This window comes from Pteronotus mesoamericanus, unplaced genomic scaffold (assembly GCF_021234165.1).
Source record: "Pteronotus mesoamericanus isolate MK-2021 breed Mesoamerican mustached bat unplaced genomic scaffold, CSHL_Meso_final contig_1018, whole genome shotgun sequence".
In the NCBI taxonomy this organism is placed as follows: domain Eukaryota; kingdom Metazoa; phylum Chordata; class Mammalia; order Chiroptera; family Mormoopidae; genus Pteronotus; species Pteronotus mesoamericanus.
This window is the reverse complement of record NW_026555002.1, coordinates 5,129,961-5,148,319: the sequence shown is the minus strand read 5'-3', so window position 1 is coordinate 5,148,319 and position 18,359 is coordinate 5,129,961. Positions and strand designations below refer to the sequence as shown.

General features: G+C 37.7%; 1 protein-coding gene across 1 annotated transcript in view; it reads left to right on the top strand.

Annotated features, from left to right (window-relative positions):
• Positions 1–18,359, top strand: part of SP100 (SP100 nuclear antigen) — a 74,639-nt gene that overhangs the window by 12,807 nt on the left and 43,473 nt on the right. The window contains exons 2-5 of the mRNA XM_054570869.1: positions 12,272–12,434; positions 12,618–12,786; positions 14,416–14,499; positions 15,836–15,898. Coding sequence (XP_054426844.1) covers positions 12,272–12,434; positions 12,618–12,786; positions 14,416–14,499; positions 15,836–15,898 — 479 coding nt within the window. The remainder of the gene's footprint in view (positions 1–12,271; positions 12,435–12,617; positions 12,787–14,415; positions 14,500–15,835; positions 15,899–18,359) is intronic.

The following is an 18,359-nucleotide window of genomic DNA, read 5'->3' as shown; positions in this document are numbered from 1 at the left end:
TTTAGTTTTTTTATTTATAGATTTTAGAAATTTAGATATAATAGATAATAACATTATATCAGTTTCAGGTGTACAATATAATGATTCAGTATCTGTAGATGTTGCAGAATGATCACCACAGTAAGTTTGGTTAACATCCATCACCACACGTAGTCACAAAAATACTTTTCCTATGATGAAAGTTTTTAAAACTTACTCTCTTAGCAATTTCCAAATGTACAATACAGTGTTATTAACTATAGTGCCAATGCTGTATATTACATTACAGTTTCAGGTCGTATGTTTAAGTCTTTAATCCATTTTAAGTTGATTTTTGTCCAATGGCATAAGACAGGGGTCCAATTAATTTTCTTACTCCTTCATTCTGTGAAATGGGCTACCACTTGCGTATGAATATCCCATCTTCCAAAATGCTTGTTTGACATCTGGTTGTTGATGTTCTCTCTCTCCTGTTCTTTCATCCTTGCTGCTTTCTGCAGTGTAACTTTCTGGCAGGTGATTTAATGGGGTTTCAGAGGGAACACAGATAAATGGGTGTGTGTTTGATCTGCCGGGTTTAACCAAAAGCATAGAGAGATTTTCTGATGTGACCTTCTAAAAATTATTGAGATCCTTGATCATATCACATTACTCTTTCATCCGCTCTTGGACTGGACTCACTGGTATTTCACTAGAGGATTTAACCTCATGTGTTTTAAAGTAACATTGAGGTACAATTTGCATTTACCTTGTATGTACCTGGTTTCCATAGCAGAAATATAATAGTGTCATGATGATTTGGGGTGATTTGAAATTCTGTCATGAATGGAAAGTGTATTTAATCTGCACATTTCGTGTTCCTTGAAAGATTGGTGGGAATTGTCCATAAAACTGTTTGAAGCTCATACTTTTGCGTGTGGGTGTGGGCAGAGGGTAGGGTTAGGGCAAGTCTGGGAGCACATTATACATTTCTTCTATAACTTTTAGTTTTATTAAGTTCTTCTGTTGACTCTCAGTTTTAATCATTCATATTTTTCTAAAAAGTAATCATTTTTTCTAGATTGTCATATTTATTGGTAGAAAGTATGCAAGGATTTCTTTTATAAAGTTTTAATCTTTTCCTTAACTGGAGATAGATATATCCTTTTTCTTATTCTTAACATTGTTCATTTATGTCATTTCTTTCATTCTCTTGATCAAACCTTCCATTTTGTTGCTCTCTTCAAAGAACCACCTGTTAATTGTATTGATTCATTAACCTTATCTTTTTTTTTGAGATTTAATTACATCCTCCTTTTCTTTATTATATTTACAGTATTTTTTTTTCTTTTATAATTCCTGTCCTCTGCCCTGTCTGGTGTGGCTCAGTGGTGTGGAGTGCTGGCCTGTGCACCAAAAGGTCACTGGTTTGATTCCCAGTCAGGGCACATGCCTGGGTTGTGGGCCAGGTCCTCAGTAGGGGACTTACAAGAGGCAACCACACATTGATGTTTCACTCCCTCTTTCTCCTTTCCCTCCCCTCTGTCTAAAAATAAATGAATAAAATCTTTTTTAAAAAAATAATTCTTGTCTTCAACTTCCTTGGAAGGATATCCTTGATTTCTTTTTTTAATAGTTTGATTTAAAATAATTTTATTTTCAATGTTTCTTGTTTTCTAATAAATTCATTTTAGGTCATGAATATTTACCTCTGTGCAATTTTGGGTATATTAGTTGTTTTTATATGTAATGTTTTCATTGGTGCTTAGTTCTTAATCATCTGTAATTTTTATTTTGATTTGTTCTTTAAAGGGGTTTGGAAGGAGCTTTGAAAACATCTCAGTGGGTAGATCAGGGAGCTCTTTCTTTGTCACTGTTTATTCTGATTTTATCACATGCAGTTAAAAAATGTTTTCCTTAAGATTTGTTTCATTTGAGAATCTTTGTTATTCCTTTTGTGGCCTAACACACATCATTTTTGAGGCTTCTTCATGTTTGAAAGGCAGTATAGTGTCGGGATTAATGCTGTCTATCTAATGCCAGTCAGGAAGAAGGGAAGGAAATGGGGCGGCAGGCAGGAAGGTTGAGGAGGGGGTGCTCTGAACTCCAGCTCTGACACTACATAGCTACAAAATATTTACATTTTGTGTTTTAAAGATTTTTTTATAGACCATTATTTCTGCCATGTAGATTTGTAGAGTATACACTTTTATCAGTATGAAGTAACCTTCTGCATTCTTTGTAACACTTTTTCACCTAAATTCTATCGATATTTTTTTCTGGTGTTAGTTCTGCTAAAAAGCACTCTTAACTTTGCCTTTGTTTGGTATGCTTTTTTTTTCCATACATTTTATTGATTATGCTATTACAGTTGTCCCGTTGTTTTCCTTCCCTTTAACCCCCTCCGCCCTGCACCTCCCCTCCCCACCTCAGTTCATGTCCATGGGTCGTACATATAAGTTCTTTGGCTTCTCCATTTCCGATACAGTTCTTAACCTCTCCCTGTCTATTTTGTACCTATTTTTACTTCTTAACCCCAGAATCTTTTCCCCCATTCTCCTCCTTCACCCTCCCTGCTAATAACCTTCCATGTGATCTCCATTTTGGTGATCCTCTTCCTGTTCTAGTTGTTTGCTTAGTTTGTTTTTGTTTTTTAGGTTCAGTCGTTGATAGTTGTGAGTTTATTGTCATTTTACTGTTCATAGTTTTGATCTCTTTCATTTTCTTAGATAAGTCCCTTTAACATTTCATCTAATAAGGGCTTGGTAATGATGAACTCCTTTAACTTTACCTTATCTGGGAAACACTTTATCGAACCTTCTATTCTAAATGATAGCTTTCCTGGATAGACTAATCTTGGATGTAGGTCCTTGCTTTTCATGACTTTGAATACTTCTTTCCAGCCTCTTCTTGCCTGCAAGGTTTCTTTTACGAAATCAGCTGACAGTCTTATGGGAACTCCTTCATAGGTAACTCTGTTTTTAATCTTGCTGCTTTTAGAATTTGCTCCTTATCTTTAATCTTGGGTAAAGTAATTATGATGTGCATTGGTGTGTGCTTCCTTGGGTACAACTTCTTTGGGACTCTGAGCTTATTTCCTTTTGTTAGATTGGGGAAGTTCTCCTTCATTTTTTGAAATAAGTTTTCAATTTCTTGCTCTTCCTCTTCTCCTTCTGGCACCCCTATGATTCGGATGTTAGAATGTTCAAAGTTGTCCCAGAGGTTCCTAAGCCTCTCCTCATTTTTTTGAATTCTTATTTCTTCATTCTGTTCTTGTTGAATGTTTATCTCTTCCTTCTGCTCCAAATCGTTGATTTGAGTCCCAGTTTCCTTCCCTTTACTGTTGGTTCCCTGTATATTTTTCTTATTTCACTTTGCATAGCCTTCACTTTTTCCTCTATTTTGCAGCCATGCTCAATCATTTCTGTGAGTATCCAGATCACCAGTGTTTTGAACTCTACATCTGATAGGTTGGCTATCTCTTCGTTGCTTAGTTCTATTTTTTTTCTGGAGTTTTGATTTTGATATGTTCTTCATTTGGGCCATATTTCTTTGTCTCGGCACTCCTGTTACATTGTAAGGGGCAGAGCCTTAGGTATTCACCAAAGCAGGGCAACCCAGCTCACTGTGTTGTGGCTCTGTATGTTGGGGAGGAGACAGAGGGGGAACAATGCCACTTGCTCAACTCCTGGCCGGCTTTCAGTCACTTCTCTTGCCACCCACAAGTAAATTGGGCCCTTTTGGTGTTGGCTCCCAGGTGGATGGGTTTGTGTACATTCTAAGGTCTCTCCAACAACTCTCCTGTGAGGCTGGGAGTGTCTCCCACCACCACATCTCTCACAGGTTTTTACAGCCAGAGGTTTTGAGGCTTTCTCTTCCTGCACTGGAACCCTGAGTTGTGCAGTCTGTCTCACTTCCCAGCTGTTCCTCCTGGTTAATCTGTATGAAAATATGGAACCTCCCAGTCCACTAGCTACCGCCTTGCTACATGTTCTTTCCTCCCCAGCTGCCCATCTCCGCCCCTCCTACAGGTTGGGATGAATGTTTCATCTTTAACTCCTTGTTTGTTGGACTTCCACACAGTTCGATTTTCTGGCAGTTCTGGTGGTTTTTGTTTTTAAATTTGTTGTTGTCCTTCTTTTGGTTGTGCAACGAGGCAGAGTATATCTACCTAAGCCTCCATCTTGATCAGACTAGTATGCTTTTTCAATCTTGTTGAGCTGTTTTATTTTTTATATGTCCCTTATAACTAGTATACGTATAGCTAAACTTTGTTTCTTATCCAGTATACATATTTCTATGTTTTATGTCAGTTTATTTCATTAACATTTATTTCTCTCCTTCTAGAATTTCAATTGGCAGAATGTTGAAACATTAGATTATACAGCATGTCTTAATTTGTTTCATATTTTTCCTCTTTTTTCTTGCATTCTAGAAAGAAATATGGCTAACTTTCCTTCAACTGAGTCTATTCGGTTATTAGCATGCCTACCTTTATACATTAATATTTTTATTAGGTATATTTTACATACTATAAAATTCACCTGTTTTTAAGTGTACAATTCAAAGATTGTTAGTAGATTTATAGAGTTCTGCAACCATCACCATAATCCACATTTAGAACATTTTCACTCCACCATAAAATTCGTTCATGGCTATTTGTAGTCAATCCCTACTCTATTCTCCAGCCCCATTGTCTACTTTTCCTTAGTCTACTTTCTTTTCAGATTTCCTTTTTCTGGAACATTCATATAGGTGGAATCATACATTATGTGGTCTTTTGCATCTAGCTTCTCTTACTAAGAATAATATGTTTGAGGTTCATTCATGTTGTTGCAGGTAGTAGTATTTCATTACTTTTTATTGCTAAATAGTACTCCTTTATATGAATATACCATGTTAACTTATCCACTAACCTATTGATGGATATTTGGCTTTTTGGCTACTATGATAAATGCTGCCATGAATATTCATATAGAAGTCTTTGTGTGAACATAACATTTGCATTTCTAGGTAGATACCTAGAAGTGAAATTGTTGGGTCATATGTCAACATTATGTTTAAGAAATTATCTTACAGTGTTTCCAAAGGACCATGTGATATGTCTATCAGCATGTATAAAGTTTCCAGTTTTCCCACAACCTTGCTAACACTTGTTATTTTACGTCTTTGTTTGTAGCCAGTCAAGGGGGAATGCATTGATATCTCATGTTTTATTTTTAATTTGCTTTTTCCCTAACGATTAATGATGTTAAGCATCTTTTCATATGCTTATTACCCTTCATATGTCTCTTTGGAGAAATAGCTATTAAAACCAATAGCCCATCTTTTAATTGGGTTCCTTGTTTAAGTATTAATTATTTACATATCTGTATACAAGTTGTTTGTTAGAAATATGATTGGCTAATATTTTCTCCCAGACTGGGACTACTTTTTTTATTTTCTTTATGGTGTCTTTTGAAGCACAAAAGATTTAAATTTTGTTAAGTTCCAATTTATCAATTCATCCACTCATGGGCAATGCTTTTGCTATTGTAACTACCTTTTTGTCTAACCCAAAGTCACAAAGACTATGTCTTATATATTCTTTGATAAGTTTTTATCATTTTCACTCTTATACAGGATGCAACATAATTTGTGGGACCCCATAAAAATCAAAGTGGGAGGACCCTTGATCACAAATCATTAAGAATTTTAAAACTGTGAAAGTGGAGCATTAAAACAAACATAAGGCCTTTAATGACCATATAGAAGCATGCCCATGGGCTGGACCTGCTCTCACATGGGTTGATGTTAGTATATGGTATGAGGTAAATGTATAAATGAATATTTTTGCATATTGATATCTAAATATCCTTTTACCATATGATGAAAGACTATCTTTTCCTCATTGAATTGTCTTGACACTTTTGTTGAAAAAACATTGACCAATAACATAATGGCTTATTACTTCACTCTCAATTCCATTCCATTGATCCATGTATCTATTTTTACGCCAGCATTGTAACTGTGTTGATTAAAGTAGCTTTATAATAAGTGTTGAAATCAGAAAGTGTTTTCCAATTTGGTTCTCCAAGATTGTTTTGGCTATTCTGGGTCCTTTGCATTTCCACATAAAATTTGAGATGAGCTTTGCAATTTCTGCAAAAAGTCCTGCTGGCATTTTGATAACAACTGCATTGAATCTATATATCAATTAGGGGAAAACTGCCATCTTAAAAATAGTGAGTCTTCCAATCCTTAAATGAGATGTTTCTATTTACTTAGATCTTTAATTTTTCTTGCAATGTTTTAAAGTTTTCAACATATAGATGTGCACTCCATTTGTTAAGTTTATTCTCAAATATTTTATTTTTTCCTACCTTTATTTTTTATTTAGAAAACTTGAATATTAAATTTTGAGCTTTCTCAGTTGTTTTGTAGAAACAATGCTATCTCATAAGCTATAAGGTTTTTAAATATATTTACTCTAAAGTATTGTTATTTTAGCCCTGTTATTTATATTTCCTCTGATATTGCCAAAAATGATAAAAGAAGTTTCCAAAGGGACCTGGGTGAAGTCCTGATATTCTTCACTAAGCCAGTGTTAACAGTCTGGGGTGTAGCATTCCTTGCCTCTCCCAAAATTTGTTCCAAAGTCTAATGGGATCAGAATATATTAATATGAAATTAATGTTTTCTTTCATCAATAAAGCTCTGCCCTTCCATCCCAATGCTAGAAATAAGTAACTATGTATCCAGCAGTATGGATTTGCCATAATTTATTCAGCCATTTAGCTGAATGAACCATCAGGCTGTTTTCAGGTTAGGGGGTCAGTGTAATGTTGTTATTGTTGTATTTTGTTAGAAGAAAAATGTTCCAGTAAAAGTATTTGCACTTATGAGCATCTAACCAACAAGCATTTATTACTACTTTGTGTGTGTATTAGGTACTCAAAAAAATCAAGGGACAAAACAGACACAATCCCCATGCCTGCAGCATATACATTTTTGAGAAAATATACACAATGAATAGGACAATAAACACTAACTAAAATGTATAAGTGATTAATTTAGTATGTTAGGGAGTAGAAAAGACATGGAAAGAGAGATAGATTAGGGGGTTGGGAGTATGTGGACAGGGTGAAGGGTCTTGGTTTCGATTTCAAGTAAGTCAGTCAAAGCAAGTCTCATTGAGAAGGTGACACAGAACAAGAACCTTAAGGAGATGAGGCAGTTAGTTCCCTACAGGGATACCTGGACAATGAACACGCTATGCAGGGGAGACAGCCAGCTCCAAGTTTCGAGGGCTGAAATGTGCCTGATGCAGGCAAGGAACAGCAGAGAGGCAGGTTTGGCCAGAGGAAGTGAGCTAGGGGAGAGGGGAGAAGGGCTGGATTATTTCGGGCCCCTTGAGTACTGTAAGAACGTGTTTTACTTCAGCAGTTGGGGCGGGCGAAGGGTACTGCTGGGAGTTCTGGAGCTCTAGTTTCTATAAGATGCACGCTGGTGTTTTTATTTCCATAACATGAGTTCCCAAAGTGGTGCTGACTGCTGGACCAATATGGAGTATATCTTAAAATTTAGTAAACATTGCCAGATCTTTTCTGTAAAGGTTTGAACGATTCAGGCTCACACCAGCAATGAATGTCTGCTTCTCTGAACTTCTACCCACGTGGCATTGTCACTTAGGAAATTGCGTTTGCCAATCTAGTGGGTGAGAAATGGTTTCTCTTTGATGTTTTAGTTTTTATGTATGCAAATGTTTACTGGACATTTTTTCTTTTCTCTAAGTGACTGTTCAGTTCCGTTTTCTTTGGGATTATATGTCATACTTTATCAATAGGTTGGAGTCTTTATTTATCAAATATATTAACCTTAGTCACACGTGTTGAAAATATTTTTCTGCATTGTCTTTTAACACTGTATTGGGGGGTTTTTAGACTTAAATCTATTAAATCCCCCTCTACCTACTTTATTTTTGTATTTTTATTGGCTGGGCTCATATTTTTTTCTCCTATAAGTTTTTATATTACTTTATCCAGTTTCAGTGGGATTATAAATTGCAATTGCTCCACATTTATACAATAATATCAAGAGAATTAATGTTTTTAAATTGCTGTTTTTCTAATTGGGGGAACCTTGTATATCTCTAAATCTCTTTATTTAGATCTTATTTAATTTCCTTCAATAGTTTTCTTCATATAGGTCCATATTTTTCAGATGTTTATAAATATAAGTACGTATTTGCTATAGTAGCTGGTGTATTATTTCATTTCTTTTCAGTTTATGTTGTTCCAAATAAAATCTGTAAGTTCAGATACTTATTTTTTTATTCATGCACATTGGTAAATTTCTTTTCTAGTTTTTATGGATTTTAGTCAGGTCCTTTGGATTTTAATGTATATAATCACAGGACATATAATGTTGTATCTTATTTTAGCATTTATACCAATTACTTCATTTTTTTTATCCTATTACATTAGCTAAAACATACACACACACACACACACACACACACACACACACACACAACGGTAATGATAAGCATCCCTGTCATTTTTTCTACTTTGATGACTCTATTAATTTAACATTTACTGTAATATTACTGTAATTTGTTATTTTGGAAGACTTTATGTTGTATTAGCATTTATTTTCTATAGTTTTTATAACATAGTTCTTGGGTCTTATCAAATTCTCTTTTAATGCCATTTAGTGATATATTTATATACTTTTTTTTCTTCTTTGTTTGTTGATGTAATGATTTATATAAAGAGATTTCCTAAGGTTGAACCATCATTACTCTTTCTCATTTCATTATAGCCTCAAACCACAAGTTTTATTTCATCTTTGACCCAACACAATAGTTTTTGTTTTGTTTTTAAAAATCTCTGGGTGGTTTATTTTCTTTAACATGCAATCGGTTTAGTTTCTACTGATTATAACTTACTAACACATTTTTTTGGCCAAGGCTATAATCCATATTGATATACATTTCAAGGTCATTGAAAAATGGTGTGTTCATTTTTGTAGACCTTAAAATTAAATAATAAATTGTTCTTTCTAATTTCTTCATAGCCTGTATATTTTGATCATTTTTTTGTGTGTGTATATATATATATATGTTTTGATCATTTTTTTGTATATGTGAAGAGTGAAAAACTAGAAGTGAATCGTTTTTTGCTATCCATAAAACATTTGTCCTATTATTTGTTTCTTGAATTTGCTTTGATATGGAAATGAATATTCTTATTATTTGTCTTGTTCACATTTGAGTAGCCTTGCTTGCCTATCTTCTTATTTTTTATTGATTTTTATTTTTTTCCATCGCCCTTTCTCTCCTCTACACCCTCTTCCACCTCCACCCACTCCCACCCCCACAACCATGTGCCCATCTTTGATTTTAACAAACTTTGTGTCACTCTGACCTTCTTGTGTCTCTTCTTGGATTCAATTTTTGATCCTATGCTTCTCAATATTATCATTTTTTAATTTTCATTTAGTGTTTTAAATAATGTTTGTATACTGCTTTTTATCTGTTTTAACTTTTACAATCTTATTGTTTCCTTGTTTTTTGTCTCTAAAAATGCAAGCTATGTTTCTTCTTATTTTTTAGTGTTTCAAAGGTTGTAAAGTCTGATTCCATTCAACCAGTGATTATTTTTGATTTTCAATCTATATTTCTGTATTTTTAGTGTTGAATTTGAAACCGTATTTTTCCAACTTTTTATATTTAAAGAAATTATTTAACTTAAATTTTCTTCACCACTCAGCTCAACACTTTAAGGAAAAATTTTAAGGAAAATTGTCATGACTTCTATACTAAAAAATATAAGCACTTCTAGGCAAAATTAAGAAAAACTAAATAGAGAGCTTATGCAATGTAAACAGATTGGGGCTTAATATTGTTAAGATGTCAGTTCTTACCAAATTTATCTGTCAGTTCAATACAAAAAAGCTATAAAAATACAAAAGGCTTTTCTTATAAAAATTGACAAATTGATTTTCAAAGATACAGTGCCAGGTGGGTACTAGAAATATTGGGGGAAATACTCTGTAAACTATATGCTTCTCTAACCACTATCCTGTGTACCTGAAACCGATACAAAATAATATTGAAAATAAAATAGAGTGCCTTCAATAAATACCAGTTGAGTAAAAAATAATAAAAGACATGTGGAAAACCAAAATGCTTAGAAAAGCCAAAAGAATCTCCCTGACTCCCAGACTTTCTATTACCTCTAGTAATCAAGCCAATATGCTATTGGCTTAGGACAGACAAATAGATCAATGATACAGAACAGAAAATCCAGAAAAATACCTATGCTTATATGTAAAAGGCTTTTTAAATATTTTCATTAACTTTGGGTAGGCAAAGATTTCTTAGTGCACTAAAGTTATTAACCATAAAGAAAATAGATTTGGCTTCATCAAAATTAAAAATGTTCCTTCATCAAAAGATAATAGCTAATTTACTTTGTTCATTAGATTCCACATATGAGTGAAATCATTTGATACTTGCCTTTCTCTAGGCTTATTTCACTTAGCACATTGCTCACCAGGTCCATTATGCTCTCACAAAGGGTAAGATTTCCTTCTTTTTTACAGCCAAGGAGTATTCCATTGTGTAAGTCTAATAAACAGCATAAACTAACAAACAAAATAGAAACAGGCTCGTAAGTAGAGAGCAGACTGACAGCTCTGGGAAGGGAGGTAGTTGTGGGGCTGGGGGAAGAAAGCTGAAAGGGTTAAACAGAAAATGAAAAATAAGAATAAAACTCAGACACAGACAATGTTATAAGAATTGTACACCTAAAACCTCCATAATTTTATTAACCAATGTCACCCCAGTAAATTTAATTAAAAAATAAAATAAAACAAATAAAAAATAAAGACAGTTATGAAAATAAAAGGCAAACTGAGAGAAAATGTTTCCAATACATAGATCAAACAAAACACTTCTTTCCACGATATATAACAAGCTCCTACACATCAATAAGTAGTAAAAGACAACATAGTGATCTAAAAGAGCTAAAGACTTGAACAGACACTTCGCAAAATAAGATATGTGAATAGCCAATAAGCATGTGAAAAAGTCATTAATATCATTAGTCATTAAAGAAATATAAATTGAAGCTATTTGAGATACTACATCAAACATTAGAATGGCTAAAATTGGAAAGGCTATATCTCATGGGCTTTGAAAAACAACTTGGCAGACAACTGTAATGTTTCAACACACTCTTACACAATGACCCAGGACATCCAATCTTAGCTGTTTCCCCAAAGGCATGAACGCATCCTGCCACAAAGAGAACAGCAGCTTTGTTTACACTGGTCCCAAACTGGAATCCATCCAAATGTTCACCAAAAAGAAAATTAATTAACAGATTGTGGTAGAAATACACAATGGAATACCCTCTATAATAGAAAGGAGCAAACTTCCAATCCTCCAAAAACGTGGATGATGAGCAAAAGAAGTCAGACACAAAAGCATACATGATGCCTTCCTGCCTCATGTGTGAAATCCGGCAACAGGCAACACCAACATATGGTGATAAAAGGACAGCAATGTTTTTGTCTCTGAGGCTGCCGAGCTCCAGGTGGGCAGCTTGTAGGCTGTGGGCTAGAGGGTACACTGTTCTTCATTTTCCAAATGACACATCAGTTTTCAGCACATTGTCTCCCTTTCAATCTCCGCTGCCTTCAAGATTCCATGGGGCACATGGTTGCTTTTCACCTCTGGGAGCATCCTTCACCTACCATAGCAATTGCTGCTCCTATGACCACAAGTTGTTCTATAGATTTTGGCTGAAATCTCTCATCTACTCATTTATAATGCAGGATGGTACATCTCTTAAATGCTATTGGTCAGATAGGGAACACCTTTTTTTAAAATTTCTTAGATTTATTTTCTATTTGCTGTTAATTAAGATGCATGCTCAAGGTTAGATTCTATTGATATTCCATTATTGTTTACTTCTCTGTGGATGACCTGTTTACTCCTGTCATCTCGATTTTGTACAGATTTAAAATTTTTAATTAAAAAAAAAAATCAGATATGTGAAGATAGCTCTACAATGGCTTTGATTGGGACAGACTGAACTGGACTTCTTCAGTTTTGTGTTTAAGTCTTTCTTAATCTCCATACTTTTTTCTTCCTTTAAATCTTTGTTTATTGTTTTAATTCCATTTATTTTCCTCTCTACTCAGGACCAATTACTTTACATAGGTCAGTTCTTTGCAGCCTCTCCTCAATGTATAAAATGTTACAGCCTCCACAAGCATCTTGAAATCTTGATGACCATTTTCACATGGTCTCCTTCCTCCCTAGGATGTCCACAGAAGACAGGAATAGAGAGGAGAGGCTTGTCTATGAGATTGTATTCAACCACTTCAAAAGACATAAGATCGACATTGCAAGTACAATAAAAAAAGAATTTCCTTTCCTTGAGGTTCTTCGTGACCGTGAACTTATCACCGAAAAAATGTATGAGGTAAGTAAGGTTTATTATGTTACAATCACTTAGTAGCCATATAAATCAGTAGAAATCTAAAACTTTACATGAGAAAATATCTATGTAAGGAAACTGAAAGATATTAACAATAAAATCACTTTCAAGGGCTCTTCTGTAACTTAGAAGACTGTGTTTATAGTTTCTCCATTTTTATTTTTTAAGGATTGTCAAGAATCTTGTAGAAACCTGGTCCCTGTACAGAAAGTGGTATACAATGTTCTCAGTCAACTGGAGAAGACATTTGACCTGCCACTGCTGGAAGCATTGTTCAGCGAGGTTAACAAACAGGAATATCCTGAATTAAATAACATTTATAAAAGCTTTGAAAATGGTAATTAGGTTTATTACCTACCTCTTCACATACAGGGATATTCTTTCTTCGATAAGTATATATTTAGTTCCTAACATGGGTCACACACAGTGCTGGGCAGTGGGGATATGCCAGTTAAGAGAACATACATATCATGATCCTTCTCTAAACCTTTGGTATAACAGCTACAGTAAAACACCCACCTTGAGGTCTTCTTAATTAAGCATTTAGAGTCACAAGACAACCAAAGCCACAGTGACATCATTTACTTAGAAGGACAAATGACAAGAAACACAGCATCCCAATAAGGCAATATCAGTTGCTGCTCTTCTGTGTGACCCATTGCAGCGGTCCACACAGCAGTCCACCAAGTTGACTGCTACCTGCCTCAAGTGACAGCTTGTCTGTTAGTGTAGGATCTACCCTGATTTAGCCACACCATGACCAGGGAAGTCAGTGTCTCATGTAACAATTCTGTATTCATGACTTACAGAGACATGACAAGGGACTGCCGAGTTACAAAAGCAACCACATTGGAGGAAGACCAAAAATGGCTTGTAATTCACATCTAGCCCCTTCTAGTACACACGCAATTTATCTACTTACAGTCACTTGTCATTTTTCACCCTCAATCCAGTGTTGGCCTAGTAACACAGAAGAAAGGCCACCTTAATCAGGTTTCCAGAGTAATGAGCAAGAAAATTAACCCAAAGTCAAATCTCCTCCTAAAGAAGGAGAAGTGGTTTTATTCCTGGGATGACAAAGCATCCATGGTTCCCACGGTCTTGTCCATCAACCAACCAATGGGCATGGTCTCAGGAGGAGTTCCCGTCAATGGCCTGGGTGGCCTTTACCCCCTTCCAGTGTCTTGTCCTCCATGGACCCCCATGGATACCCACCCACACACAGACTTCTTGGTTTATTTCCTCCCTCCTTACATTTGCTGGGTCACCTCCCTGCAGAGGCCCTGGGCTGGTGCTCTAGTCTCTCCTCACCAGCAGCCTACCCTGCCTCTGGTCCAGGCATCTGGGGACATCCTCCATGGCTGAAATATTCACTTCCCACTTGCAGCTTCAGTGTCCTTCCTTTGTTTCTGGAATCTGCGCCCCTTGCCCCAGGTCTGTCTAATCCCACTAGTGTCTTCTTGTCTGTCTCTGGGAGACACTCATCCTCCCTGACCCAATTAAATCCAACCTTTCTCTTCTCCAGGCCCATCTTTAAAGCTGTTGGGCTTTTTCTTTTATACACGTGGTACTCTCTAGGATGCTCGTTCACCTACTGAGGCATCCCTCTGTTTCTTCATTACCATTTGAACAATTCAGAAGACTCATTTCACTTCCAGGATTTATTGTGATATATGCTTTCCCAGCCATATGAATTTTTTTCACATGAGTTAACAGGCTCATGAGGTTTTCACAATTCCTTTATTCTCACATTCTACTGGCTCCTTTCTGTGTGAGAAATATAAAGAGTTTCTTGTTGGGGATTCTCTTTCCTGTCCAGCAATGATGGGGAGTTTTACCATGAGGATGAGAACCCACTGAGCTCGGAGAGATCCAAGATCTGGAAATTCCTTAGTGCGTAAATTTGAGATGATGTCCCTGGTCACTGATGGAATTCTCTAAGTGTCTTCTCTCTCCATTTCTTCAGCGATCCATGAGAGAATTTATCACCAAGAAAGTGATGAAGAAGAGAGTGTGGAAAACCTTAACGCACAACTGAGCATTGAACAAGGTGATTGCAACTGGATAAAAACTGATTCTCATCTGCTAAGGGGAAAGGAAAAAGGGAGGTGGGCTCTGAGTCCTGAGTGGATTTTGGGACTCAGGCAGGAACTGCTGAGGAGCCTGTAGAAGGCAAGAAGAGGTGTTTGTATGAGTGGCCAACCATGGGCTGACCCCAAAGGAGCAGCTCTGACAAGTGACCATGCGCCCAATAACCAGGACAAAGGAACAGGAACCAAATGAGTCAGGAAACCAGACTTAACAAGGAGATTGACCTGGAAGTAATTGTGATTTAGAAAGATCCTGCAGGAGAAGATCAGTGTGAGGATGTGAAGGGCTAAGAACTGTGGGCACAGTATCAATATCACGTAAGAGATCCTTGATGATGACAGAAAACAGGACTGATTTAAATAAGGGGGAGGCTGTTCAAGAGCAGACGTATTCAAAGAGATGGGCAGTCATAGGAGGAGAGGCGAGGGGAAGTGCTAAGATGTAGAGAAGAAGAGGTGGGCGTTTGAGAGAGGGAAGAAGGGGAAATGAAAGACAGGAGAAAAGGTTAAAACACAACAAAACAACTATATTATTAAGAGCTCACTTACTGAACATTTACTCTAGTGGTTGTGTGCTTAGTGCTCGCAGCTGCCATTAGAAGTTAGTCTTACTTACATGCTCATTCTGCAATTAGGACACTGAAATCTAGGGAGACCATGTGTGTAGTTGGTCTGGGGTCAAATGAGCAGGATTAACCCAGACAATCTAAACCCAGAGCCTGTGTTCTCAATCCTGTACACATCCAGATAATCTCATGGAAAAGACAAAAGCATGAAACAAAAAGAGGGAAACATATGCAGAGAGAAACATACAGAAAGAAGAATACGAAGAGCTGGGATAAGTGCAGGAGACTCAGACACAGAACCTCATGAAAAGGTCAAACAAGGCAGAGACACAGACCTGCAGGAGGAGGGTGTGGCGTAAAGGGAGCTGGGATGAGGCACTAGGGCTTTGTAGGGACTACAGTAAGGTCACTAGTCAGGGGCAGCTCTGGGGACAAAGACAGGTTCGCTATGGTCATGGGTACAAAGAAAAGCTATTGCCAGTTCCCTGAGGTGCTCATGGAGGACCCTCAGTGAAAACAACTGGCCAAGGCCCTCTCAGCCCAAAGAAGGAGTCGGGTCTAATGGCAAGAGTCAGGAGGAACCCTCCAGGTCCATGTGGCCTCATATTGACACCTGAGGGGAGGGGATCTTCAAGTCCTACTTTGTAAGGATTAGCAGGGAATTACGGGAGCTTGGCATTTCTGAAATAAACTTCAGTTTCTGAAATGAACTTCTACTTTCTTCCCCCAGGAACTGGTGAGAACTCACACCCAAGCCTGCTCTGGAGCAGACCACATTCCTCGAATCACAATGGTATGTTCCTAGTGACAGTTTTGTGATAATTTGCTGTCTTTGTCCCATTCTGGCATGTGTTGTGGGGGGTAAGGGCTGCATTTTTTTAGTGCTGATTGTCCAGAATAGTCATTCTTTGCATCTGCAGCTTCTCGAAAGATGTAGACAACAAAGCCTTCATTTTCCTGGTTGCTGGGAGGGCCGCTCCTTCCGTTCTCCTTAAAGCCATGTGCTGCCAGCTCCTGCCACCCTGGGCCTGGACCTATTGCCCATGCACCTGGCTTCACAGTCCTCTGCCTCTGCCTCGCCTGACTCTGGCTGCAGCCTTGCTCTCAGGTCACATCCAGCGGTGGCCAGCACTGCAGAGGGGAGTGGGGGAGGGGCGGTGAGTGCTCCCCCTGGGCCAGGGCCTCTCACCTGGGGGGTCCCTCACACAGGACCGTGGACACCGTGTGCGTCCCGTGCAAACACTTTCCCATCATCTCTGGGCAGCAGGCCTGGGGCTGCCCACCAAACATGTGACCAGACTCTAGGAAAACACTTTGGTACTTTAGCAACCAATAACTACTCTTGACAGCTCTTGGCCTTCCCTTAATCTATAACACTCTTAATAATGTCATTAAATTATTTAAAACATTATAAATTTAAGACATTAATCATAGAAAGTTAATTTTCTGATCAGTCAAAATATCCCTTATGGTAATACAGACAATATTTTATTTAATCTTCTCAAACACTTGAAATGATGGGGTAGCATCTGCATTTTTAATAAGACAAAGGATCAGCCTAGAGAATTAGGCTATTTGTGCAAGTTCAGCCACTGAAACTAGGGAACTGAACTCTGCCATAGGGCAGTGTCAGAGCAGGTGACCCACGGGTGACTTCAAATTCTGCCCTGTGACCTTGGAGGTGTGACTCCCCCTCTTTGTCCCTCTGATTCATCATCTATAAAATAGAGGGGGTAATAGTACCTACCTCACAGGATGACGGATGGATTTTTAACAAGTTATGTATGTAAAGCATTCACAGTCATGCCTGTGTCTTCATCAGTCTTCCATGCGTTTGTTAATATTACCATGTTTAATTCTTACCATTATTTGTCTGGGCCAGAGTCTAAGCTACTCACCACTGCAGTGAACTGTGGGATTTTTTCCTCACAGGTGTCCATGCTGGATTTAATTGTCCCCCAGGCTGTGGAGCAGTGATTAAAGCAATACCAGCCTCAGGCCCAGGAAAATAAATGGAGGACACAGGTTCCCCACCTTAGAGCACACTAGTGTATAATAAATTTCATGTCTTTATTCCCTGAGTCTACTTGGGAAATGAGTGACATGGAAGAGACTCGGTGAACTTCCTGCAGCATGGAAGGCGTCATCTGTAGCTTCCATGGGATGTGCTATTTAAAAAAGGATGTTCTAAATTAGTACATTTTTTATTGTTGTTCAAGTACAGTTGTCTCCATTTTCCCCCTACCATTCTCCCCCCTCCCACCCACCTCCACCTCCCACCCACAATCCTACCCGCCTTTGGCTTTGCCCATGGGTCCTTTACACACGTTCCTTGATGATCTTTCCCCTTCTTTCCCTGCTTTCCTCTTCCCCTCTCCCCTCTGGTTACTGTCCTTTTGTTCTTTATTTCAATGCCTCTGGTTATATTTTACTTGTTTGTTTGTTTTGTTGGTTAGTACATTTTTATAAAAGAAAAAATTCCAGGGTGATTTTTGAAAACATAGTTATACTTTTAGGAAGTCACATTTACTCAGAAAGTTGAATTTAAAAATATCGTTTAAAATGTATGAATCCTTATTAGCCATGTACCTACCAGTGCAGCCGGTGGGAACAGGAAAGGGTGAGAGGAAGGAATTGTGACACATAATGAGCAGAGAAGGAATTCGGTGTGTCTGTGTCTGTGTCTGTGTGTGTAGGGCCTAGAGGGAGGAGGCGATGACATTGTATCGCACTATGTGGCCCAATCTGGGGGCAGGCTTGCCTGGGAATGAGATCCCGGAGCAATGAATATAAATAGAGAAATGTCGACCTACATTCCAAATGATGCAAACAAACCACCAATAAGGGTGTCCAAGAGTCTGGCCCAGCAGGAGCGGTTGACTGCGACATGCGCAGGCGAGGGAAAGTTGTGCCTCACCCGCCCACCCCGCCAACCAGGCCAAGAGAACTGTGGATGTGGCACAAAACATGCACCATGGCAAAAGTTCTATGCTAAAATTGTGGGAATTCATATGTAAACCATACTTCACATAAGTTACTCTGCTTAGAAAGCAGCACTAAAAATAAAAATCCAAACTGCACTGAAAAAATATTTATCCGTTCATAAATTATGTAGGTTTGTGGGAACAGAGTGAGAGGGTCCATGGAATCAATAATGAGCAGAGAAGTTTCACCGTGGGGAAGGGGGTGCGCAGGTCCTATGTGGTTTACTCAGAGATTCATTCCTTATCATTTCCTGCTCTGCTCTGCCCCCT